Source organism: Emys orbicularis, chromosome 1 (assembly GCF_028017835.1).
Source record: "Emys orbicularis isolate rEmyOrb1 chromosome 1, rEmyOrb1.hap1, whole genome shotgun sequence".
Lineage (NCBI taxonomy): Eukaryota > Metazoa > Chordata > Testudines > Emydidae > Emys > Emys orbicularis.
Window position 1 is genome coordinate 285,005,336 of NC_088683.1, and position 25,186 is coordinate 285,030,521.

A 25,186-nucleotide genomic window follows, 5' to 3' on the forward strand; every position below is an offset into this window, starting at 1 on the left:
CCTCCCCCCAATTTTGTGAGCATTCATGGCCCGCCATACAATTTCCATACCCAGATGTGGCCCTTGGGCTACAAAGTTTGCCCACCCCTGGATTACAGGAAACTCAAACCCCAGCAACACAATGCATGCATGTTTCCTTCTCCCCAGAACTGTGCTGCTGATCTGGGAGCAAAGTCCCAAATTTAAGGAGACAAGGTGGAAATGCACAGCTCTAGCATTTCAACCAGCTTTGTGTAAGACACACATTTCAAGAAAAGGCTAAGAACACACGCATGAAATATAATAAACCTTGTCACACTCTTCATGACAACATTTAAAACAACTACAATAATTAACTACTGCTATACTCCTTGTGTAGCAATAATGTATGTTATATTTTAGAATGCTTCCTCCCTCCAATAGCTGGGTTTGCAGTGGGTGGAATTTGGGGGGAGGGGGAATCTGAAAGGAAGTATCCTTCTAGGGGGTGGAATCACCTGTGATTGGCTTCAAGGGAAGCAGCCACTGCTGGGAGAGGGGGGTGTCTGCATTAAAGTTTGTTGGATTTTTGTACAGTGTGGTCTTGCCTCATTGCTTTGGATACCCCGTACTATAATATGTTGCACAGATATAGCATCATGCTATGTTTATAGGTAATAATAGATCATTTTCATTTTGTTTATAATCCTTTGGTGGCTGGTCCCAATGGTTTAGTCTAATGGTTGCTTTTTGCCCTGCTTGAGCTTCTGAGCACGTGCACCTGGAGGAAACACCCTCACACTATTCTTTGTGGCAAGGTAGAGGACAGTATGCAGGCTATTCCTCCTCCTGACCGACTATGGGCCTGGTGCCCAGGAGTATACCATGATGAGCAGGGCCAGGTGTGGGTGGCTGTGCTTAGGAAAGTAAGTCAGTTGCTCTGCCATGCAGATCTTCCTTTGTTTTGCCCTGGATATTTTGTGTGTTTTATGGGTTCATGTTTTCCAGTTGTACTAGCGCTTTTTTTCTCTCTTACATTTGCTCCCTAGGATACAGAGACGGGCATCCTGTGGGCCAGGGTGCGAGCTGAGCAGGTCCTTCTGGGGGATTCCTGGACTCGGAGTCAGTTCCCCCTCTCACCCCTACCCCATCTGTGGCAGTGGTGCCCTCGTGGGCTCTACCGTGCAGCTGGGGGGATAGGAGAAGATGAATGGTGGCTGGAGAGCCATCAGGTGGTAAGTTGCAGTTATCTCACTAGTCTCCCTGCAACCCAGGGCTGTTTCTTCAACCCCTCTCCAAACAATTGTCACCCATCTTGGCTCTGGTTTAATATCAAAAAGATCCCTAATACAACCATAGAAGAAATCCTCCCAGCATAAGCCTTTGCCTTCCCCTCAGGTTTGGATCTATTCAGAGTTTGTGTCCCCACCCTGCCTATTCCATACTCTCACTCCCTCGAGCCCTGAGCTGTCTGCAGGTGTCTCCCATCTGTCATCAGGTGGTTTAACAAGCAGCAGTGAGTCCCCATCATGCAATGAGTTCCACATGGGCAGTCACAAGTCCCCTTGAAGTCAGTGGGTTGCCTTGCAGGCACAATGCCTAACCATCTCTGAGCACACTGAGGACTGGGGCTTAGCTCATTGAACCCTTCTTCTTAGCCATTTCCCTCCCTGCTAATCAGGTGGTTGTGTTAGACAACCTTGATGGCCCATTACACATCTCACTACTCTTTTTTTCTTTTTTCTTTCTCTCTTTCAGGTCTCTGGTGTCCCAGAGATACTTCTCCGCCAACTACACAGATGAGGCCATAGCAAACACCTGAGGCTGGCAGCACTTCTTGGGAGCAGGCCTGGTTTGAGAGTTTTAAATATATATACTTTCTAACTTTTTTCTTTCTCTCATTTTTTCTTTAAACAAGGCGACATGAACAAGGATAAAAGGAAGATGCATTTTTAAAAAAAATGTTCAGTAATGCAGTATTAATATAAACCTGTTGTGTTATGAAATGTTTATTAAAAACATAACAGGACCTTCCTACAAATGGTGAAGATGTAGTACTTTATTCCATTGATCACAAAATGAAAGCCATTTTTTTGGGGAGCTACAAATAAAAACATTTTTTTTTTTGCCTGTTTAGATGTCTTGTTCATTATTGAGGAGATCCAGGGGGGGAAGGAAACAAAGCTAGAGAACGGCAGAGGACAGTCCCTGCTTCTTTTGGAGCTGTGTTATAACAGTTCAAGTGAGTTGACAGGTCTCTTAAAGGTGGGCTGCCATTGTGGGATAGTAGTCTGAGGACCAATTGAGCTGGTAGAGCAGTGGCTAGTCTAGACAGCAAGTGAACCAATAAGACTGGCAGATAACACAGGGGTTAGTCTTACACTACCATGGTCATTACAGTTGCAACTGCCTGTACATCACTGGCAGCAATCGTAACACACTTTACATTCCCGCAGCCCCCATTGGCCTGGGATGGCGAACCGCGGCCAGTGGGAGCTGCGATCGGCTGAACCTGCGGACGCGGCAGGTAAACAAACCGGCCCGGACCGCCAGGGGCTTTCCCTGAACAAGCGGCGGACCGGCTTTGAGAAGCACTGCTCTAGTGTAGACAAGAACATTCTCTTTCTGTCCTCCCCTCTGGGGAGATCATCTCAAAAATCTGGTTGCAGCTGGTAGTGTAGCACATACAAAATCAAATACATATGTGCCATATATGTACAGCTATGTGTATACCATTTCTGAATAAAAATGCATCTGCACATCATATCAAATCACATGGCATCTGCTTCACGTGGAGTGCAGTGGCAGGGGCCCCTGTAGAAAGGCAGCTTACAGCACAATTAAGAAAAAACGTTCTTTACTGCTACTGCTGTAGCCCTTCAGTGTAGACACTAGCTCTGCTGATAGGGATTCTCCCATGGGCGTAGGTAATCCATTTCCCTGAGAGGCAGTAGCTAGATCAACAGAAAAATTCTTCCATCAATCTAACACTGTGTATCTGGAGACTGGGGTTGCCTTGACTATGCTTCTTGGGAATGTGGATGTTTCACATCCCTGAGTGATGTGGTTATGCTGACCTAATTTTCTAGTGTAGGCCAGGCCTAAATCAATCAGGGGCTGCTCTCGCATGCTGTAGCCTTATGACATTTCTTATGTGGCAGGACCATCCCCACCCTTGACATACCACATGCCTTAAATCCCATGTAGAAAATCTATTCTAGGAGAAGCCAGCGGAGGTCTGAAGTGTAATTAAGGTTTCCCTAGGCTTGCAAGATTTATTTATTTTTTTAAAGTGAGTTTTCTGGCCAGATCAGTTCTGTTAGTCTCAGCATTATTATTGTAGATACTCAGGGCCTGAGCCTCTCATGCCAATTTTATATTCGTGTGACTCCACTGAGTCAGTGGAGCTGCTCCTGTTTTACAATGGTGTGAGAGCAAAATTGGAACATCCGAGTGCAACGCTATAAATTGCTAAAAGAGAAACCTCTGATGTTCTCAAGTTAGCTTCAAACAAAAAACACTATCTAGATATTGTGGTTCATGACTGTGTAGAGATGCTTGTTATTCAAAATGGTCAACACAACAGATCACGCTGGAGACCTGATCTTGTTAAGGATGACCACATTATTTTCAAAACAAAAAATAAGGAGTTATCCCAATGAATGCACCGGCAGGGAAAGCTCATGGTGGAGTTAAGGTCTCCTTGTAAAGGAGATTGGGTGAGAAAAGTGGGGGAGAGTAGAGTTTGCCTACCCTTCCCTCTCCTACTACGGTAAATTATTCCTCACTGTTTCTTGCTGCACTTTGACACCAAAACAAGATATGAAGGAGGGCTGAGTTGGGGACCCTCTTATACAGTGTAGGGCTCATTGGAAGGCCTTGTGGAAAGATGAGACTAAGTGAAAAGGTGACAGGCCTTACAGAAAGGAAGGTTTTGAAATGCAAGTTCGTTCACTCAGTCTGCTGTCATTTTTAGTGCTCACCTAGACAGCAGCTTCTTCAGGTAGCCAATTTACAGGGGCTAGATAAACCAGGACTAAATGTGTTTTGTAAAACCAACAGGCATATCAGGACAAACCTTGAAACTAGACTTTGCTAGTGTAAGGATAACCAGAATTTTGGTCTGGATCACGAGGTGTACATGTGCAGGGCATTTTTCTTCTTTCTTATTCTAGTCTTCTTATGGTCCCAACACACTGGAATTCTCCATTAGGTTTTCAGAGAGTAAGATTCCTGTAAATTTCAATACACTGCTGCCTCAAAGGGCTCCCAGTTCAGCAAGTTACTTAAGTACATAGCTAACCTAAAGAACTTGAATAAGCTATTTACTTTAATGGGGCTACTCATGCTTATGCAGCTTGCTGAATCAGGCCCAGGAACACAGCAGAAAGACATGCAGGGGAGCATACAGATACATTGCTCCTGTAATCTTTCCAGCCAACAAATCCCTTGGGTGCCCAGCAGTGAATGCACTTTTGTTATCATTTGAAGGGTGAAGAGGCCAACCTATATAAAAATGCCATTTTGAAACATAAAACTTGATTTATATTTGATATCACTAGACTTGATAAGTTTCTTTTCAAAGGCCATATATACAGTGATGGCCACAACAGATACATATGCAAAAACATGGAGGTACAACCAGACCCTTTATTCGCTTGCGATTGCTGCCATTTTGGCCAGCATCATGGTGTGAACCAGGGACAGACAACTAAAAGCAGGAATCACTGCAGCTTGTGCTAAAGAACCATAGTTGGGACCTCACATTGTCTGTGGATTAAACACAGAGGGGAATGCATAATGCTCACTGACCAGTGCTTACACATACATGCATGTATGAGTATCTGTTTGCACATGCAGTTCCTCAAATGTGGATGTGCAAATTTCAGTGGGGATTATACAATGCTGGTCATTTTAGCTTGTGATTGGCTCATAGGGAGTTTATCATTATGCTATGAAATAGACTGTAGTTTACCAGAGCTGCTGTGAATATTTGTACAAACACACACAATTTTTGCAGGTGTAGGAGTTGTCTAGTTTTGAAAATTTAGCCTTGATGTTGACATGACTAGCTTTTCCCTTTTATAAATTCCAGACAGTAAAAATGCCAGACTGTGTAAGGAGTCATGTGGAGGGCTGTACAGCAGCCATAGTCTGACTGTAATCAGTACAGTAGGATCCTATATTTATCTGAAATTATGCCATTTGGCTACCTTGACCTATTAGATTTACTTTCCATTCTTCCATATTCCTTAGATCCCTGTATTAATAGTGGATGGCTCTGAGTGCTGCTGCTTCTGGCACTAGTGAGTTGCAGTCAGTGTGTGCCTGTGAGGTAAGGCAGTCATGATACAAAGAAATAACATTTTTCTCTTCCCTGGAAATAATTATATGAAAAAAAAATCTGACTGAAGGGATCAGACATGATACTGCTGTGTCACATAATGATTGAAAGCCAGATCTTATGTGATCATCCTTTTCCTCCTAAGGCATGGAATGCCTCAAAGAAGGGTTTTCAGGGTTAGACATCAAAGCTGAATTTTTGTGAGGGACATTTTAGGTCAGCTGGGGATAATAATAGTTAACAACCTTTGTAAAGTGTTTTGAGATTTACAGGGGTAGCGTACTCTATACAAGCCAAACATCTTCATCTCTGTTGGTGTTCTTACCTTATTTTTTAATGCAATACAATTTTAATTGTAAAAAGAGTTGCGTCACTGGGCTGTGTAATATGGCAGTGCAGATTGTAAAACAGAAATGATGTTTTTTGTAAAACTCATAAGTTAATATGTATGTACGCTAGAGTATTTTAATGTGAATACAAATTTTTTGTTTAAGACCAGGCTGGAGGAGCAGGGCTCTTTTCCTGTGCCCTGTCTCTTTAAGGATTAGATTTCTGCAGAAGGGGTCAAAAGGGCCACAGCTCTGGTGAACCAGGGTGTGATTGCAGTAGAGTTTGGGGTGCTATTGGAAGATGCTCCTCCACTGGGGCTCATGCAAGCTGTGTTTGGGGTTTTGTTTTTATTCTACTTTAATACACTTCTCTGTTTTTAAAACAGCCCTTGGTCTAGGAGTGTAACATATCATAGTCAATATATTTAGAGGGTCATTGTCAAGGTTCTTAACCCAGAATATCAAACGAGTGTATTTTGAGTGTGCTCTTGCCTGAGGGTATGTCTAGACAGTCCATGGCAGCGAGCCTCCAAGCCTGGCTTGCACTGCAGCACTAAAAATAGCTATATAGACATTGCAGCTTGGGCTCTGAAGCCTAGGGAAGGGTGGGCTTCAGAGCCTGAGCCGCAATTTAAAAGCACTATGGACACAGTTATTTTTAGCACAATGGCACAAGCCCCACAAGCCAACGTCTGTTGACCTGGGCTCAGAGGCTTGCTGCTGCTGGCTGTCTAGACATAGGGTACATGTCTACAGACCCTCAAAGGTCTTGCTTTGAGGATTCATTCTATGAAAACAAGGTGGAGCATGCACCCTATGGAAGTAATTCTACAATGCAAATCGGGAGGCACAATTGCAGCACATGTAGCCATTTGTGAGCTAGCTTGGATCAAGCTACTTTAGCAGTGAAGTTGCAGTGGCGTGGGCTAGCTGCCCAGATACAAGCCTACCATGTGCTGTCTACACTAGAACTGGAGCTGTAACTTTGAACTCAGAGGGACATACCAATGCTAGCTCAGATGGAACTAGCATGCTAAAAATAGAAGCATAGCCGCAGCAGTGCAAGCGGTGGGAAGGCCTAGCTGTCCCCAGTACAATCCCATCCAAGACCGTAGGTACATACGGTGTGGCTAGCCCATTCCACCACAGCTACACTTCTATTTTTAGTGCACTAGCTCCATCACAGCTAACGTGTATGTCTATCTCAGCTAGAAATTTCACCTACAGCTCCTGTACAGAAATAGTCTAAAAGAGGTACAGCTTCTGTACTGGTCTTTATACTATGAATCTCACCAAAAGCCATGTGCCCCCTTAATATTTATTTTTAAAGAATGGTAGCATAAATCAGCTTTTTGAAAGAAAATATGTAGAATGAATCCTGTGTTTCGGAGTCTTTAGATGGAACCATTGTGAAGAGAAATGAAGAAAACCTTCCAGAATGTCTTGATACAGTGCTTGTCTGCCTCAGTCTGCAGCGAGACAGACTGCCTGATGATGGTACTGTTATTCTTTTAAATGATATGAGAATGGTGAAACGTAATGATGACAATGCTGATGTCAATATTTTTAACTCCTCTACTACTGATCATTAAGCAGAGCCATTGGGACTGTGAGCAGAACTTGAACAGACTTCAGCCATGTTCTCGTTTTGATCCAAACTAGATTATTGCATATGAATCCAACATTCTCTCCTACCACTTCTTAACTAAACTTCTGGCTGTCATTTTTCCTTCAGTGTCTGTCTTTGATCATTTTAAGTCCAGGTATCCTAAGTGAAGTCAATGGGAGTGTCGCCCACATAAGGACCACAAGATTGAAGCCTTGAGTGTATCAAAACTAGGAAAGGAGCAGCGAATGGGAACCTAGAGATGTGATAGCAATTGCCATCAACACACATGGGCACATGCCAGTGTATGGTGCTCTGGCACTATCTCCAGAGGAGGCATAGATTAAGTGCCTTTCTGTGAAATCAAGTCAGTTAAACTATAAAGTGCTCTAGCATGACAGCTATTGCAGTTGAGATTATATGGAAACACAAGGGTTGTTTGAGTTTGTCTGAGGATGGTGTCTCTTGCAAAGGTCTTCTCAAAGGGCATGTTCTTGCAATCTGACAAAAAAGCAGGGGGGGAAAAGACAGATTTCATTGTTGCTGACAGTAGAGACCAATTCTGTGGGAGAGAGTTCCAATTTAAATAACTCAGTATCCAGGAAAGGTGAGCCTGATGAAGAATGTTTCTTCTGTGAAACCATTAGTTGCCTACTGCTGTGGGCTGGAGCCACTCATGTCACCAAATAAAGTAACACAGCTTCTCTGAGTACTGACAGCAAGAAATATTTCACTAAAGAAAACAAAATCCAACTGAAGAAACAAAGAAGCCAAAGATAAAAGTGGCCAACAGGGACAGATCTTCAGCTGGTGTAAATCTGTCGTGACGCTACGTCAATTTACACCAGCTGAGGATTTGACACAGTAAGTTTAAGAAGTCTTTCTTTTGATCATCATGAAAAGCAGTGTTGCAACATGCTCCTGGGCACTACATCTGAACAAATCACACAGGGAATGAAAACAAATCCATGGAGATTTGTAAAAGTTGAATATGTGTTGGTCTTAAGCAGCTTACAAATGGGATCTCTGATGTTATTAAAAAAAATGCTGTGTGAACTCATTCCATGTCAGTAGAGGGATTCCTATATGCAGCCAATATAAACACTAGCTAAAATAAGACAGTTCCTATGCAATGAACTCGCAGATAAAACGTCGTCTCCTAGTAGTTACAATTAAATAGTACTTTGGTCAGGAAAAATGTGTGTGTGTTTGTCTGTTGTCTTTCAGCATTCTTTCTAAATACAGTGCTGAAGTTCATAAACCAATGGAATCGGTCTATCTTTAAGACGTTTTGGCTTCTTATAAAGAAAATAGCTCTTGCAGAAGGCAATAAGTACACAAAATTGAACTAAATGCACAAAAATGTAAAGATAGCTTTCAATAATATATGACTGCTTAGTTATACTAAGGGGAAAGTATTTTGCTTGTAGTAGGCTGAATGCTCTACTTCAGTTTTAGTAGGGCTCTAGCACTTTCAAATCATTTCTTGACTCTCTTCTGTTCTCATTCTCATTTCTTGCCTTGTATTCTACTGTTTTCTCCTGCTTTCCGTAATCAGAGGAACGATGTGTGAACCTGTTGAAAAGCATTTTATTTTTCATGGAAAGATGAGAAGTACTAAGAAACTTGATAATAATGCTCCTCTGTGTTTTAGCTTTCTGAAGAGCAGCAGGCAAAAACAATACAGTAAATCTAAACTGGAAGAATTTTTTCATAGATTCATAGATTCCAGGACTGGAAGAGACCTCGAGAGGTCATCGAGTCCAGTCCCCTGCCCGCATGGTTCTGTTTGAGGTCTATACCAGTAACTCTGCTACTCAAGACAGTACTTGAATGGATGAAAAGCTATGATAGGGAAAAAAATTAGTTGTGTCCCACTTTAGAGATAGGAAAGTGTCTTAACTCGCCCTGCTGTCATAATGAAAATAGTATGGAATAAATGTAATTAAAGTAAAACATTTGAGATATACAAAAGTCTCAAAAATTAAAAAAAAATAGAAAAGTCGTAAATGAAAGAGAACGGAGGAATGAGGCATCTATAATGAGAGCATAAAACAAGAAAAATGGAGATGTGAAAGGGAATTTATGTTCATACCACATGACATGACTATCAAAAGAAGGAACAAAGCATGAAAAACAGAACAGAAAATATACATGATACAAAGGAAAGAGGAAAAAGAAGCAGTTAATTATAACTGACCCTTTGAGGAGGGGGCAAGGAGGGATTCGGTCTAGGTGGGTGTTGGGGTGGGGGGGTTGAAGTCCAAATCTGTCAGCACCACCAAGTGATGGTGATCTGGGCTGTAACACCCAGTGGCAAGAGTCAGTGGCTAGGAGTAGGGAAACCCGGACCCCCCCAGGTTCCAACCCAAGAAGACCCTGTGAATAATAGCTCACATATGTGGCCAAAGAGTGCCTGTTCCCTGGGCCTCTTCCTACCCCGGCTTCAGTTCCTCCATCAGTGCCACTGGTCTGCTTCTGGATTTCTCCTGGAGTTCTCTCTGATCACACTCTTGAAGGTCTTCCTCTATCAGCTATGGCCTGTCGTTCCCAGCACCCTCAGGTGAAGGGCCTATGGGATTTTAGCTGTGGGGCCTGTTCTTGGCTATGTGGAGCCCTGGCAGCGGCACACAACTGCTCCACTGCTCTGTCTGCCCAGGCTGAGCTGAACTGCTGTCTTTTGAGCCCAGCCTCCAATGTGAGCATGCTCAGCAGGTGCAGGGTCTTCTGGGCCTAGAATTGTTCTTTAACTCTTAGTTCACCAGTGTGGCATTTCTACACCCATCACACACTCTACCCTTCAGGCTAGGACCCAACAATGGGCCTTCCTCCTTCTCTCCTATTCCCTTCCGAGAAAAGAAACAACATTGTGTGTGCCCTTTCTGGATGGTGGAGCCCCTGGAAGTCATAAGGCTGCAGGGAGAGGTACCATCTCATAATCCAGGCATTGGTGTCCTTCATGGAGTTTAGCTGCGGAGGGGGCGTGGTCCGTGACAAGTAAGAAGGAATTCCCCAGTAGATAATAGCATGGGGTCTCTCTTGCCCATTTCACAGCCAAGGCCTCCTTTTCGATCACTGAGTAATTAATCTCCCATGGGAATAGCTTCCTACTCAGCTATAATATCGGCTGTTCCTCGACTCTTACCTCTTGGGACAACCTGGCCCCGAGATTCACTTCTGACTCATCTGTCTGAAGGTAAAAGGCTTTGAAAAATTGGGGTGGAAGATAACTAGCCCCAAAGTTAGGGGGTTCTTCAAAGTTCTGAAGGCCCTGTCACGTGCCTCTGTCCATTGCACCTTCCTGTAGTGGGTGCTTTTTACCAGGTTGGTAAGGGGGGTATTGTGGCAAAGCCAGGTACAACCACCTATTATAGCCAGCCAGGCCTAGGAAACATTGCACCTACTTCTTGGTTGATGGGGCAAACAATCAGTCAGTGCCTGGACCTTATCCACCAGAAGATGTAGTTGGCCCAGCCCCACAGTATACCTGAGGTACGTCACTTCTCTCTGCCCAAAGTGGCACTTGGCTGGATTTGTGGTAACCCCTGCGTTCTTGAGGGCTTGAATGACAGCAGTGGTGCTGTAGGTGGTCTTCCCAGCTGTAGCTATAGATGACTATGTCATTAATATAGGCAACCAGGTACTGGTCAGGGGGCCACAACACCTGATCCATCAGTCTCTGAAAGGTAGCGGCCACTCTGTGGAGGCCGAAGGGCATGGTCATAAATTGATAGAAGCTGAAGGGAGTATGGAAGGCTGTCTTCTCCTGGGATGCCTTCATCAGGGGCATTTGCCAGTATCCTTTGGTCAAATCCAGTGTGGATATATACTTGGTGCTCCCCAGTCTCTCTAGTAGCTCATCCACCCAGGGCATTGGATACACATCAAATCATAATATCATGTTGACTTTTCTAAAGTCTATGCAGAATCTCATCAAACCATTGTGTTTTGGCACCAGCACGATAGGGCTCCTCCACACTCGTGGGACTCCTCGATGACCCCCACGGTCAGCATAGCCTGGAGTTCTTCATGGACCACTCCCACATCTTCTTCAGCAGAGGAACTTTCTGACTTGGCATCATTGCGATGTGGTGATGGGTTACATGCATCCTCCCTGGGAGGGCTGAGAACACCACGGGAAAGGCCAGAGTCAGTTGCAGTATTTGGCCTGGCTATCTCGGGTTGAGCTCCATGGGGATGGGCATGGGGGTTGGGTCCGGGGAGGTCATGGTTTGAGGTCCCAGTTCTGGTTCCGGGATACAGAGCTATCAGAAAGTCCTTGTGTGCCTTCTAGGCCTTCAGGAGGAGGATGTGATAAATTGTCATGTCCTTCCATCTCCTGGGCTGACGGATCTCATAGTCAACTGTCCCTACCTTCTTACCACCTCAAATGGCCCCTGCCACCAGGCCAATAGTTTTGACTCAGACGTTGGGAGTAACAACAACACTCTGTCACATGGTTTGAATGTCCGCAGTTTTGCCCATTTGTTTTAAGTACATTCCTGGGCTTGTTCGGCCTTCAAAAGGTTTTCCTTAGTGAAGCCCTCGAGTGTTTTCAGATGTTCTTATACTTGGAGCACATTACGGCACTGAGCCCATGACCTGGGATTCCTGTTCTTCCCAGGCCTTCTGTCAAAATCCCCCTGCTGTCTATCATACAGAAGTTCAAATGGTGAAAACCCCATGGAGGCTTGGGGGACCTCCCATATGGCATATAGCAACTATGGTGGTAGTCGGTCCCAGTGTTGAGGATCCGTGTTGACAAATTTCCTCAACATGGCCCTGGGGGTCCCATTGAACTGCTCCACCAGCCCATCTGTCTGCAGATGGTAGACCGAAGTCTTGAGGACTTTGATCCTCAGCAGTTTACACAATTCCTGCATTAGTTTGGACAAGAAGTTGGATCCTCCATCCATCAGTATTTCCCTTGGTATTCTGACCCCTGCAAAGATCTTCATGAGTTCATTCGCTATGGTGGGGCCATTCATTGTGCATAGCAGGATGGCTTTGAGGTACTGCATGGCATATTCTATCATCACCCATATATAACGGTACCCCAATGCGCTCTTCTCTAGGGGACCCACTAAATCAATTCCTACTTGTTCAGAGGGTATGCCCACCAGTGGAAGCAGACTCAGGGAGGCCTTTGGCATCCCTTTGGACCCTGCCAGCTGGCATTCAGGGCACAAGGCACAAAAAAACATGCACCTCTTTGTGGATGCCTGGCCATGAGAATCTAAGGGACACTTTCTCCAGCATCTTTTCTATCCCCAAGTGCCTGGCACAAGGCACCAAGTGGGCTAGGTGTAAAAGCCTCTGGTGGAACTTCTTGGGCACCATAGATGTTGCCATGTTTCCTAGGTTTGGGGGTCTCATCACTCAGCAAGCCACTCGTTCTGAAGCTCAAAGTGGGGCCACTGCTTTACCAGTTGGGTTTCACTTTTCTGCCCATCAGAGATGGTTACCTGTTCCCATGCCCAGCTCAGAGTCTGGTCCTCCCATTGTTCATACAGGAAGTCCTCATTTTCTGGTAACTAATCATGGTTTACTTCCTCGGGTGTCCGAGACATCCCTGTCTTGGCCCATAAGACCTCTCATTTTCAGAATTGTGTTGGTTTCTGAGGGGTGGGGATCCCCAAACCATTTCCAGTCCCTACCTAATACTACCAGGAAAGCAAGGGTGGTTGCTAGGCAAGTCTCAGTGTAGCCTCTTGCCCTCAGCTACACTTTTGTTGTGGGGTAGGGTTGCATGTTCCCATAGATGCACTGGAGATAGATTGGAGCATCTGATGCATCTGGAGACTCTACCAAACTTCTCCATACAATGGTTTGTCTATACTCTGAGTCTATCAGGCCCATCAATTCAACTCTGTTGACCCATACTGGCAACAACATCTTGGCCAGGCTCTGCCTATGGCCCATCCATGCCTATCCATAGCTGCAGTCCCCTAAGGGGCACTCCTGCCTAAAATGCCCTTCCTGTCTACACTTGAAATAGCTCCTCTTTGGGGTCACGGTGAGCTGGCTCATTCCCAGGGCTGCGGGACCTTTTGGTGGGGCGTACCCCCTCCTTAGTCACCCCAATTTTCTCTCCATTCTGCCTCACTGCTAAGATCCTGTCATCTGGACAGGGGTGATCCAAAGGGGGATGTCTGGTTCAGACATGCTCAGCCTCCCCTTCTAGCACAACCTTCTATAAGAGCCAGTGTCCTAGTTCCAGGGGCCTCTGTCTTAGGTGTCATCGATGCTGGATTATTAGCTGCCATGTAGATCTCCATCAAGGTTACGGCCTCCACCAGGGTCAATGGCATTTCATCCACTCCTTCCTGCCAGCCGGAAGAACCTGGATGAACTGCTCCAACATGATAGCCTCTGCCACCTGTACTCTGGTCTACTTCTCAGGGTCCAACCAGGGTCAGGCTCTTGGTGGGTCTGTCTCCTTTCTGAACTGCTGGCTGAACATCTCAGAGTTGAAGTCCAGGTAGTTGAGGATGGCTGCCTTTACATTGCCATAGTCCAGCACTTCTATGGGGTGCAAGCACCAATAGGCAGTTTGTGCAGGTTCCATTAAATATGGGGCTATCATGGTGGCCCAGTGTTTCTGTGACCAATGTGCTGTGCTAGCCACCCATTTGAATGTGACCAGGTCATCATTGGGGCCCATTTTCTTGAGCCTGATGGGCAACGGGCTGGGGAGGACATCCCCTGCAGGTTTGGGCACTGTGGTGTTAGATGCTCCCTGGAGCTGTAAGAGTGCTGTCACCTGCTGAATCAGGCATTCTTGCTACACCTGATGCTGCATCGCCATTTCCCAGAGTAGTTGTTGCTGGGCCGCTTGTTGTTGCTGTTGTACCACAATCTGTTATTCCTGGATTTCCATCATTTATTTCAGTAACTTTTCTGAATCCGTGGCCTCTTTTGGGTCAGGTTAACCATACACCTACTGTCCTTTTAATAGGATTTGGTCAATGCCCTCATTCTTCACCACACTGGGGTTGAAGTCCAAACCTTAGTGGGTGTGGTCTGGGCCATAACTCACAGTGGCAAGAGTTGGTGGTCGTATAACCTGGTGGCAAGAGTCGGTGGCTGGGGGTAGGGGAACCCAGGCCTTCCCTGCTCCATCGGGTTCCAACCCAGGACCCTGTGAATAATAGCTCACATATGTGGCCTTGGGGTCAGTGTCCTTATGCCTTTTCCCTGGGCCACTTCCTATCCCAGCTTCAGATCCTCTGTGAGTGACACTAGTCTGTTTCTGGATTCCCCCTGGAGTTCTCTCTGATCACACTCCAGAGGATCTTCCTCTATCAACGATGGTCCATCGTTCCCAGCCTCCATGAGATGAAGGGCCTGGGGAAGCTTGGAAGTGGAACCTGATCTAGGCAGCATGGAGCCCCAGCAGCTTGTCTGCAGGACCTTGCAGTGCACATCTGCTCCCCGGCTCGGTCTGCCCATACTGAGTGGAGCTGCTGCCTTTTGAGCCCAGCCTCCAATGTGAGCATGCTCAGTAGGTGCAGCTGGGTGGAACCTTCTGGGCCCAGAGCTGTTCTTTAACCTTTAGTTCACCAGTGTGGAGCTCATACACCCCATCACAGTGGGACATTGACTCTCTCACCCACAGTGCCCCAGAAAGTGGCTGTAGGGCAACACAGGCTATGCCTTTCAAAGAGACATAGGCCAGGAGGGCTATGCACTGCATTCCTCCGGGTGCCTGGAAGCATTATAGTAGGGGTGTGTGAAATGCTGTTCACCCCACACTTGCCCTGAAAGGGTTAATGGAGATTGAGAAGGAGCTAATTAACCCAACAGGACACAGCTGAAGGGAATTAGGTGGCTAAGCAATCCCCTGACTCACGAAGGGAGCCCACCTGGGGAGGAACAAGCTTGACTGGATGTATAAAGGCAGGAAGCTGATAGCAGAGGGGACAGCTTGGAAAAGTCTGCAGTCACTCCCTGGGAGAAGGGAGGAGTGTTTGGAGGCTGCAGAGACAGATAGCCTAAAGTTACTCCCTGGGAGGAAGGAGTGGGGATTTTGACAAACCCAGAGATTGCGGGGAGTGCCATATGGTAAGGAAGGGACTCAGGGAAAGGCAGTAAGGTCTAGCAGAGAACAGACCTTGGCTGCTGATTAGAGGGTCCCTGAGCTGGAACCCAGAGTAAAGGGTAGGCCCAGGTTCCCTCACCACGCAGTGAGGGAATGAGACAGTAGGGCAGTGAAAGGGAAGACTATCTGAAACTGCTGGTGAGAAGGGACTTAGATACACTGCCCTGGAAGGGGACAATGCGTATAGTGACCTGGCTGGAGGGCCGAGTCACAAACAGGCAGCAGCAGCTTGTGGAGCGAGAGACAGGGCTGCAGACCGAGAGCGACACAGAGAGGTAGAGTGCCACCATGGGAAGGGGCATTGACCTCACAAAGCTAGTCCCCAGAACGGCCAGGAAGAGGTGCTATCCTAGCAGTGATTAGAGCACTCCATGACAGCGTGTCAAACTCAATCTTTGATGAGAGCCAAATTAGATTTTCACTTAGAGTCTGGGGCCCAGGAACAAAAAGTACACTGATTAATTTTCTGGTATTGTCCAACTGCAGAACATGCCTTTTTAGCAAAGTTAGATATTGAATTTAAAGATATAGTTAAAAAGTAAACACATTTATGAAGCCTCCTTCCCTTCCTCTGTCCCGTAACTCCCTGCTCTGTGCGTCCTTGCCTTGTCCTTTGTGTGAATTTTCATAACCCTTTGTGGGAATTACTCTCCCCCATCCATTTTCTCCTCATTTGGTAATTTTCTGTTTGTCTCTCCCTTCCCCCATATTGGGTAATTATTCCTCCCTCCTACAAAGTCTTCACCACCCCTTTCTCTCCTTCTGTACCCCTCCTTTGAGTAATGCACACATGCTGTTTCTCGGTCCCTGCCCCTTTTGGGGGAATATCTGCCCCCTCACTTTCTCTCTCTCTCCCCCCCACCTCACCTTTTCAGGCATTTTTGGGGTCCCTTAAAGGTATAACAGCCTCTAAAACTACCAACTCTTGATGGGTTTAATTAGCATAAATTTCCTTAATGCATATCTGAAATAAGAGGTTCTGACTGTCATCATAGCTCATTCCACAAGAACTGTCTAGCAGAAAGTGATGTGTGTATCCCAATTTCCCAATGGAACTGTACCCAAACCCTGCAAATAGGTGCAAAAGAGGTAGGGAGGTTTCTTGGTCCCTTTCTCCTCCTTACACCCCACCTGTATCGAGCTAGGCACAAGCTGGACTTTTTGACCCACACATCACTGTCTTCCTTCCCCATCCAAACCCCTCCTATGTTAGTAAGCTATCTACTTAGACTCTCAAGCTCTTTGGGAGAGAGGCCTTCTCTTTGTTGTTGTCTGTTAAGCATATAGCATGCCATTGGCACATCACTATTACTAAGGCTACTGAGATTGGAGTTTCTGGCCTATGACAAAATATATTGTAATTGCCCCTCTGTACACGTTCTGTAATCACAGGTGCTGTAAACTTTTGACTAGATATTAAATTGTGAGACTCTTACATGTGCGTTATAGGGAAAATGATAGATTGTTATTAGATAATCCAAGTTCTATCTCTTCTTTTTATTGCAGTCCTAATTTTGCTCCCATAAAAGTCAGTGAGAAGCTTGCCATTGACCTCAGGGAACAGATCAGGTTCTCAGTGTATTTACTCCCTCCTACCCCTATGAAGAATCTGATCTGCTGCATCTGAAACAATTTTCTTTGGTCTTCAGATTCTGGTGTCAGTGAACACATTCCACAAAATACTCATGTTCAGTTTTATTAAAAGATATTAGGTGTTCCTTCCCAGTTGCATAAAGAACATCTAGAAACCAGTTTCATCTGCTATTAAATGCCCATCTCTGTTAGTAACACTGAAATTACATTCCATCCTTAATAAAATACCATCCTGAGTAGACAGTTAGTACATTATGACAAGGTTATGTTTTAATGAGGATGATTTATAATGGGATTTAGTGTAGCTAAGAATTAAAGTACAATAATCTTGTATCTGATAACATGTAGCTTTATAATGCAGACAAAATGGAGTAAAGTTAGTAATACATTAATCCTCTCTAGGCAAGACTATCATTCATTCACACAAAATGATTTCAGAACCAGTTATTTAGACAATTGCTACACTTATAGCAGTCTGTCACCTACGCTTACTTTTCAGAATGTAAATTCATATTCACTTCCTCCTTTGTTTAAACAGAAACTTGGCAACACATTCATCTTCTGCAGGACAGATTAACTAACTTGTTACTGGTGGTGGCTTTCAAAATGAGAGTAGGCCCAAGAATATCAAAGACAATATCCAGGTAGAGCATGTGTTTGATTAGATGCAGGACCCACAAGTATCTCACAATTTTGCAGCTGCAGAATCTCACTTTACCACAGAAATGAAAACACAACAAAAATGAAATAGCATCTCTTTAAGCAAAATAGATATAGCATTCTGCATACTGAAGCCTGCATTCTCCTTTCAGTGCTCACCCAGAGCAGTGTCTGTCCACCTGATGGGCCAGAGAGGCCCAGACTAGCACAGAAGGGGTTAAGGAGAGCCTTTAGGCCCAGCTAGCTGTACCCCACTATATCTGCTCCCAATGCCAGGCCTGGAGGGGAAATAAAAGGAGAGAGTCTGGTTCACTTTAGACCTGACTGGTCAGGGAGGAGGATGGAGCTCTGCCTCTCTATCTGAAGGGATTGTCACTGGTAGAGTTCCAGAGAGACAGCCCCATTAGCCAGAGCAGCCAATGGGGAGGACTAGCTAGTCTGTAAAGAACAAACAATGCTTGAATCAGACACTTTTTGGGAACCAATCCTGAAGGAAAGGCCAAGAATGCATCTCCCCCTTCTCCTCAATGTCCCCCTCCCCCCCCCCCCCCCCCGAGGACAGGGGATGGTTCAGTATTATGTTTGCTTTTTGTTGTAGAACATTTTTGGGGCTGAACCCCTCATCCCTGCCTAGAAACAGATAAGACTGAAGGGACAAGTCACTGTTGGACTGACACCTGCCTTAGTCGACACTGGAGATACAGACTTCTTCCCCCAACCCTAGGGAGACCTGTGGCTGTGTCATAGTGCTTGTAAGTCCCACAAGAGGGTGCTGCTCCAGTCACACCACTACACTCTGACATCACAAAGGATCATGAAGGTTTGGGGAGAGGTGATATTTTTAAAGACCTTTAAATATTTTAATGCTTCTTTTAAATTTCCCAGAGGAAGAATTTCTAGGAGAGGCCAGGGAAGGACCATGATTTCCCCCAACCCATGCAGGACTGACTGCACTTGGGGGAGCACTGGCTTTATCTCTTAAACCATTCCAGAATGGGAGTGCTACACACACCAAAGCTTCTAGGTATTGAGCATTTGAAGTAGGGTTGCCAGGCTTCCGGTTTTTTTACCAGAATGCCTGGTTAAAAAGGGACCCTGGGGCCAGTCCTGACTGTGCTGCTAAAAGTTCGATCAGTGGTGCAGCAGTGCTAAGGCAGACTCCCTGCCTTCCCCTGGCTCTGCATGGCTCCTGGAAGTGAGCCAGACATGCCGGTCACTTCCGGGAACCACCTGAGGTAAGCGCCGCCTGGCTAGAGCCCACAACCCGAACCCCCTACCACATCCCAACCCTCTTCTCCAGGTCGGAACCCCCTCCTGTACCCAAACTCCCTTCCAAAGCCCGTACCCCACAACCCCTCCTGCACCCCAACCTCTTGCCCCAGCCCGATGAAACTGAGTGAGGGTGGGGCAGAGCGAGTGACGGGGGGGGGAGTGAGTGGGGGTGAGGCCTCGGAGAATGGCAGGGCCTTGGGGAAGGGGTGCGGCTGGGGGAGGGGCAAGGGTGTTCAGTTTTGTGTGATTAGAAAGTTGGCAACCCTATAAATTGAAAGACATAACACCTCAGGGCACCATGGCTCACATGGTGCATCACTTACTCCTGCCCAGGGTTAATAAGGTTTTAATTATGAAGAACAAGATGTCTGGAGGTGTTATGGAAACACAAAAACTGGTATGCTGGATCAAAGCAGTGGTCCATATGATCTAGTATTCTGTCTCTAGCAGTCACCAATTCCAGATGCTGAAGAGGATGGTGCAGCTATTGGATAACTTACCCCAGCAGGGAGGGATTTCTCCTAATCCCCAGTAGTTAGGCTTAAAACAAAACCATGAGGGTTAATGTTCTTTCTGAAACTCTTGTTTTTAAATGTTTTTTTTAGGATTCACAATTAACTGTGGCTATCATTGTTAGCCATATAGATCTCTAATCCCTTTTTGGATCCTGCTAAGCTCTTGGTCTCAGTGATATCCAGTAGCAATGAGTTCCACAGCTTATTGTTGGTTGTATAAAATACTATTTCCATTTATCAAGTTTTGAATGTTCCATCTTTCAATTTCATGGAATGTCCTCATGTTCCTATATTATAAGGCAGAATAAACAGAAGAGAACAAACTCAGTTGCATTTACTAATCACTTTTGATATGCAAGCCTAAAACTTGTCAAGGGATGTTGATATGAGGAATTTTAGTAATAATTATTTCAGAGGGGACAGCTGTGAATGACATTTTCTCTTAGATCATTTTACTTTACTTTGCAAACAAGAAAATTGTAAAGTAGAAATGTCTTTGTTTCCTTTTTTCCTGCTTGTTTTTACCACTCCATTAAAATAATGAAGGGGAAGCAGCATTTCTAGTGAGGTGGCTGAAAGATGGACACATAGGGAAGACCTCATAAATATGTGCTTGGAATTTGTCAGAGAGATCTCATGTGTATATATATTTAAAGACTTCTATTGACTTCAGTAGGGTTTAGATCAGGCCCATAAAGAGAGAAAGATAGCTGAGAATTAATGCTTCCATTTCTTTATTATAACATCCTTCCTAAATCAGATTTTTTTTAAAATGCAAAAACTCCTCCCACCTTGGTTTATCTGATGCATGATTGTAGTGAAAGTTTTTTTTCATTTTTAACAGGTTTTCTGGGTATGCTCTGATTTAGAAAAGAAAGTTTCTCATTCCTTTCCTGCATCAGCAGCTGTTGCTAGCCCTGACAGCTGGCTTAGTCAAGGAGTTTGTTCATTGGATGATACTTCACTTGTTCATTTGACTAGTCACATTGATGAGTAATATTTCATATATGAAAAATAAACAGTACTAAATGAACTGGCAATGGCAGTATAAGCTATGAGCTGGATTTTCTATAGTTGATTACAGGAAATATGAGAGTTCTGCTCCTATTGCACTTTAGAGAACTAGAAGACTGGAAAGAAAGGAGAAGGAAAGAAAATGGTAGGATGTGTATATGAACTGATGATTGCCGAGTTTGGTGGTAGTTAATGTTTATGGCAAGGTAGTGCTTTGCTTCTCATTCTAATTTGTACCGTCACTGATACTACCTTAGAACAATTCCTTTCACTATGAAGCTTCCTCTTACCCCCGAGGTGATTTTTTGACAGAAGAAAAATTGGTAAGTCAAGACTTTTCAAAAATAGTAGGTGCCTAAGATTAGGCTTCTAAATCTATATTTAGAGGCCTAAATAAGAGGCCTGATGCTCAAAAACTGAGGAGCATGCAGTATGTTGAACAGATACCAGCTTCCTCTACAATGTTTCTGAACATGGTTGGGGATGGAGGTGTGAAGAGCGAGAATGATAAATTTAACTGCTGAATTTTTTTAAAAGCTGAGGTTGGGATTTCCAAAGCTCTTAAATTAGCATTGTGAAACTCCCATCAACTGTAATGGGAGCAATTAGGCCAGTGCTGAGAGAGAGTCTTTGAAACCCCACCCTTAACTGCTTTTCCTGCTGAAGCTTGTCCATGGTGGTTCTTAGAAACCAATGAAAAATGTTCCTTCCTATAGGGCACAGGTGGCCAAACTTACTGACCCTCTGAGCCGCATACGGCAATCTTCAGAAATTTGAGAGCTTGGTCATGCCTGCCCGGACTCGGGACGTCAGCCTGTGGAGGGGTAGTGGGGTTAGGGGCTTTGCCCTGCAGGGTCATGGGCAGTGTTCTCTCTATTTTTTCCCACACATGTGCGGAATGAATTCTGTCATGTGCACCAATATGGAGGTGATGTGTGATACATCACCTCCATATTGGTGCACATAAAAAAATTCATGTGGTGGGGGTGGGGCCAAGGTGTTCGGAGTGTGGAAGGGGGCTCAGGGCTGGGGCAGAGGGTTGGGGTGCAGGAGTGTGATGGCTCCGGCTGGGGGGTGCAGGCTCTGGGTTGGGGCCAGGAATGAGGGATTCAGAGCTGGAGCAGAGGGTTGGGATACAGGCTCTGGGGTGGGGGCAGGGATGAGGGGTTTGGGGTGCAGGAGGGTGATCCGGGGCTATGGTGGGGAGAGAGAGGACTCCCCTCAGCTCTCTCTCCCCACAGCAGCACCTGGGATGGGGGGGGGAAGAGAGGTACCTCTCACCACCACGGCAGGTCCAGGACTGGGGCCGTGGGATAGGCGCCCCTTGCTCGGCTGCAGCAGGTCCAGGCGGGGGCTGTGTTTGGGCCAGGGGAGGGGCGCCCCAGCCACGACAGGTCCAGGCCAGGGCTGGGTTCGGGCCGGGGGTGGGGCACCCTTCTTCCGGCTGCGGCAGGTCTGGGGCTGAGTTGGGGCTGGGGGAGGGGCACTGTGACAGGTCCAGGCTGGGGCTGAGTTCAGGCCGCCCCCTCCCCTGGCCACGGCAGGTCCGGGGCTGAGTTGGGGCCAGGCGAGGGGTGCCCCAGCCACAGCAGGGCCGTGCCGGGGCTGGGTGCAGGGCACCTCTCCCCCACCCATGGCAGGTCCCGGCTGCAGCTGCACAGCTTACAGGGAGGTTCTTGGGGCTTCAGCAGGAGTGGGGCTGAAGCCTGCACCTCAACAGGTCCCAAGACCCCCATCCCTGCTGGGCAAAAGTCCCTAGTCTCACCACCCTACTGCAGGGCAGAAGCCCCTCGCACCCACAAACAGACTGGTAGGCGGAGAATAGGGGTGGGTCCACGAGCCACACTTTAACTGTAAAAGAGCCGCATGCAACTCATGAGCTACTTTGGCCACCCCTGTTATAGGATTTTCTACCCATCTCATTGACATAGTAGGAGTAAGGAGGCCTGTTGCTGAATGTGAATGAGCTCATCAAATGAGACCATGTTTGAAAGAAAATTTTAAATGCTAGCATGACATCTCCAGAATGTCCAACTAGTCAATCAGAACCTGGTGGTTAGCAGTCACTGTGTACTGCTCTACTATAAAGATGACTGGACTTATAGCCAGGGCCGGTGCAACCTATTAGGCAACCTAGGCGGTCGCCTAGGGCGCTAGCATTTGGGGGGCAGCATTTTCTTCGGCGGCGACCGCGGCGGCCGGATCTTCGGCCACCCTGGTCGTCGTCGGCATTTAGGCAGAGGTAGCTGGGGCAGGGGGGCAAATAAGGGGGGGGCGGCACGCAGGGGAACTCCCCGCCCCAGCTCACCTCTGCTCCACCTCCTCCCCTGATCACGCCGCCCCGCTCTGCTTCTCTCCCTCCCAGGCTTGCGGCACCAAACAGCTGATTGGTGCCGCAAGCCTGGGAGGCGGGAGAAGTGGAGCAGCGAAGGCGTGCAAGGGGAGGAGGCAGAGCAGAGGTGAGCTGGGGTGGGGAGCTGCCGCACGGCTCCCCGGGTGCGGGGGGGAGCTGCCACGGGGGAGGCGCCTCAGGGTGGGGGGGGTGGGGAGCTGCCGTGGGGCTCGGGGAGGGGGCAGAGCAGAGGTGAGCTGGGGTGGGGAGCTGCCACACGGCTCCCCGGGTGGTGGGGGAGCTGCTACGGGGGGGCGCCTCAGGGCGGAGGGGGGGTGGGGAGCTGCCGCAGGGCTTGGGGAGGGGATGGAGCAGAGGTGAGCTGGGGTGGGGAGCTGCCGCACGGCTACCCAGGTGGGGGGGGGGAGCTGCCACGGGGTAGGCACCTCAGGGTGGGGGGGGGTGGGGAGCTGCCATGGGGCTCGGGGAGGGGGCAGAGCAGAGGTGACCTGGGGTGGGGAGCTGCCGCACAGCTCCCTGGGTCGGGGGGGGGGGGGGAACTGCCGCGGGGGGGCCTCAGAGCGGAGAGGGGGGTGGGGAGCTGCCACGGGGGGGGCGCCTCAGGGCGGCGGGGGGGGGGGGCGGGGAGCTGCCGCAGGGCTCGGGGAGTGGGGAGGGCACAAGGTGAAAGTTTCGCCTAGGGCGTGAAACATCCTTGCACCAGCCCTGCTTATAGCCAGAACACTTTTGGCCCAAATCCTTCACCATTTGCTTCTTTACAGTGTGGGAAACTCCCATTGACTGTTGAGAGTTTTGCCTGAATAGGCAGTAAGAACCAAAGAATTTGGTCCATTTTGCTTTACAAACCTTGTACTTGTGTTTCATTTAAAAAACACAAACCTCATAATGCTGGGAAAGAGGTAATAGTTTGTGCCTGTCAGATCAACTGGCAGCCTAGGAAAACCATTTTCCTTCCTCAGGCATTATAAGGTGCAGGAAGACACAAAGCAAACTCTTCCCCATTCCTCCTGGGCAAGAATGTCCAGTCTCAGATTTAATCACAGTGCTAATCCTAGGAGATTTACACAGTAAGATATTGTATTCAGTTTGTACATGCAACTAGTAAGTGCTACAAGTACCTGTTAGCAGTAATACATTCCCTGGGGATCCTCAAAACACAGATCTTAGAATGAATGGGCTAATTACTGCCTTTGGTCGCAACTGTACAAACCAGTTCATTTTGCTGTTTTTAGCACCCAAAAACAGGGGCACCCAAAATGAGGAAACTGGAAAAAGTTGGCCTAACTGATATAACAATAAACACTGAGGGGAAAATTCTCCTGTCTGAGATATTTGAGTGTGTCTAGCTTTTTCTCCCAGTTTTTGGCACATCATAGCAGGTGCTCACTGTTGTAAAACTTAACAAAAATTAAGGTAATGCATTGAAACCATTACCTGACAACAGCATTTACCTGCAGAGCACAATTACTGTATAGCACAAATAGGGGCAGCACAGATTTCCCTCCACCAAAGTACCTCAGTCCTGAGCTGAAGGGACCCCGTCTCTGGATAAGATGTTGGGTCACTCTCCATACCCATTCAGGATGCTAGCAAGAGCATCAGTAGCAATTGTGCCAGATCCTTTGACCCCATCACCACTGAGTACTCACAGATATGATACAGTATGTATGGGACACCCAAGCTTGCACCTCCATGGTCTAGTTTCCATGGCTTGTCTTGGAATGAGACTAGGATTTTTCTATGTTCTGAGTCTGTGTATTGAAGGGTCTCCATTCTGAATAGCTTAGTGGGGAGGAGGAACATCTCTCTTCATAACAGACAAGTTCTCTTGTGCACGTTTGCTGAAATCCATTAATGCCACTTGAGTCCACACAGCTCAGATGAGTCATGCAGCAATCTTTTCGCTCTGGGGCAATTAACTAAAGAGTCACCTATTCATTCTCAGATTCCAACTAAATGTAATCTATTTCGTTTTCAAAAGCAAAACAAAAGTTTTTGAAGTAAAAAAATGATTGCACTAAATCGCCATTAATGGGCTAAATTCCTCAGTGTTTCACAATTAACTCTGAAAACAGGGAGATAAGTGTGAAAGTGTTAGAACCACACTGCCATTCCTCTTAGCCAGCCAGTTACCCGCTTGCAAAACTTAGTATTTTCCATGTGCAAATCTAGCTTAGGGAAGACAGTGAGAGTGGCTTGCAGCTCCACCCCCCTGAAACACATTGGGATGGTTTACAGTAAATAGGAGATGTTGAGTCTGATTCCAGTCTGAAAAAAGACTCCCTCAAGCTTACTAATTGCTAGCAAAATGCAAAGGCTTTTACTATTGCAAAAGACCCCCCCCCCCCCCCAATTCATATTTTCTGGTGAAGCATTGGCCACACAGACTTATTCTTAAAATATTTTGGAAGATGAGGATCATTACACAGCATTCAAGTTTA

General features: G+C 46.7%; 1 protein-coding gene across 1 annotated transcript; it reads left to right on the forward strand.

The window, feature by feature from the left end:
• Nucleotides 1-788: 788 nt before the first annotated feature.
• LOC135879949 (protein p13 MTCP-1-like) lies at nt 789-1,761 on the forward strand. The gene is made up of 3 exons (XM_065405993.1): nt 789-884; nt 1,008-1,193; nt 1,717-1,761. Exons 1-3 carry the CDS (start codon nt 789-791, stop codon nt 1,759-1,761), a joined length of 327 nt encoding a protein of 108 aa, XP_065262065.1.
• The last annotated feature ends 23,425 nt before the right edge of the window (nt 1,762-25,186 follow it).

Excerpts from the sequence above, each read along its gene's own strand:
- LOC135879949 (XM_065405993.1), top strand. The coding sequence starts at position 789 with ATGCAGGCTATTCCTCCTCCTGACCGACTATGGGCCTGGTGCCCAGGA. Across the intron at positions 885-1,007 it reads GGGTGGCTGTGCTTAGGAAA|GATACAGAGACGGGCATCCT; the intron begins GTAAGTCAGTTG and ends TTTGCTCCCTAG. Across the intron at positions 1,194-1,716 it reads GGCTGGAGAGCCATCAGGTG|GTCTCTGGTGTCCCAGAGAT; the intron begins GTAAGTTGCAGT and ends TCTCTCTTTCAG.